The following is a 1,716-nucleotide window of genomic DNA, read 5'->3' as shown; positions in this document are numbered from 1 at the left end:
TATTTCCAGATCTCTGGAGGGATCCCATCAATTTCTGGGGCCTTGCCGCACCTCAAATGTCTAATGGCCTCAGTGAGTTCCTCCATGGAAGGATGCCCATCAAATCCCATTTTAGTTGGCAACTGAGGAATACGGAGTATTGCTGAGTCATGAATGGTACGGTCGACTCCGAACAGGGTCTGAAAATACTCTGACCAACGACTCAGGATGGATGTTACGTCCGTGAGGAGTACCTGGCCGTCTGCACATGGTGTGTGGGGCCATACACTGACTTGAGGGCTTCATAGAAGCCCTTATAGTCACCAGTGTCTGCGCACTGTTGAGTTTTTATTGCGAGGTTGGACCACTACTCGTTTTGTATACCTCTGAGCTTTTGCTGGAGGATGCTGCAGCTATGACGGAAGGCTGCTCTCCTCAATGGGCAGGATGGTTGAGCCAGGTGGACCCGATGGGCTGCTCTCTTTTCTGCTAATAGGTTATTTATTTCAATGTTGTTCTCATCAAACCAGTCCCGGTTCTTTTTGGTAAAGAATCCCAGGACCTCTTCAGATGTCTGCAGGATGGCTGTTTTCAGTTGATCCCAGAGTAGTTCAGGTGAGGGGTCTATTTGGCTACTGTCGTTTTCAAATTTATTTTGCAAGCTTGCTTGGAAGACGGATTTTATCTTGTCTGATTGTAGCCTGCTATGGTTGTACTTTTTTCTGGGTGATCCTCCCTTCCTTGTTATGGGTTTAGGGCGTATTTGGATTCTGCAATGCACTAGGCGGTGATCAGTATGGCATTCTGCGCTGGGCATCACTCGGGTCTGTAAGACGTCTCTGAGATCTCTTTGGCGAACTAGAATATAGTCTATGAGGTGCCAATGCCTGGACCGAGGATGCATCCAGGTTGTCTTTAACTTGTCCTTTTGCTGGAAGATGGTGTTGGTAATGGCAAGTTGCAGCTCCATGCAAATCTCCAGCAGTAAGCGCCCATTGTCGTTGCAGTTTCCGACGCCATTCCTGCCAAGCACACCCCTCCAGGCATCTGCGTCTTGGCCCACTCTGGCGTTGAAGTCGCCAAGGATAATCATCTTGTCCGCTGGAGGAGTGCGCCACAGGACATGGCGGAGCTCTGAGTAGAATCTGTCCTTTTCTTCAGATTTAGCTTGAAGAGTTGGGGCATACACACTGAGAATCGTGGCATATTCCTTGTTCTTTAGTGGGAGGCGCAAGGACATAATGCAGTCAGAATGACCAATTGGCAGGCTTTCTAATGTGGAAGCGATGGATGTTTTGATCATGAAGCCAACGCCTGAATGATTCCCCTCTATTGCAGGCTTCCCTGACCAGAAGAGTGTGTATCCAGCGCCGTGTTCCTGAAGGCTGCCTTCCCCCGAAAAGCGAACCTCGCTAAGGGCAGCGATATCTATATCCAGTCTGGGCAGTTCAAGTGCAATCAGGGCAGAGCGACGCTCTAGCCTGTTGCTGTCGTCTTTGTCATGCATGGTTCTGATATTCCAGCATCCAAGTTTCAGTACTTTTGCACCCTTACAGGTGGGTGCATACCTTCCATTTCTTGTTGAATTTCGACCGCATTAGGAGATGCCTGTTGACCACGGCTAGCCAACTGGGGTTGACGGAAATGAGCTTTTTGTTTAGGCCACCTTTTCTAGGCCCCTCTCCTTGTGGAGCAAGCAGTGCTGTCCCTAGATAAGGCTGCTTGGTCATTCAGGGT

General features: G+C 49.4%; 1 protein-coding gene across 1 annotated transcript; it reads right to left on the bottom strand.

Moving 5' to 3' along the window:
* Positions 1–346: 346 nt before the first annotated feature.
* LOC145303563 (protein CFDP2-like) lies at positions 347–1,486 on the bottom strand. Its single transcript, XM_080145079.1, has one exon. It carries the CDS (start codon positions 1,484–1,486, stop codon positions 347–349), a length of 1,140 nt encoding a protein of 379 aa, XP_080001205.1.
* Positions 1,487–1,716: the final 230 nt, after the last annotated feature.

The sequence above is a fragment of the Euprymna scolopes genome, chromosome 2 (genome assembly GCF_053919585.1).
Source record: "Euprymna scolopes isolate OS-2025 chromosome 2, ASM5391958v1, whole genome shotgun sequence".
NCBI classification, from domain to species: domain Eukaryota; kingdom Metazoa; phylum Mollusca; class Cephalopoda; order Sepiida; family Sepiolidae; genus Euprymna; species Euprymna scolopes.
The sequence above is the reverse complement of the archived record's forward strand: the minus strand, read 5'-3'. Positions and strand labels throughout refer to the sequence as shown.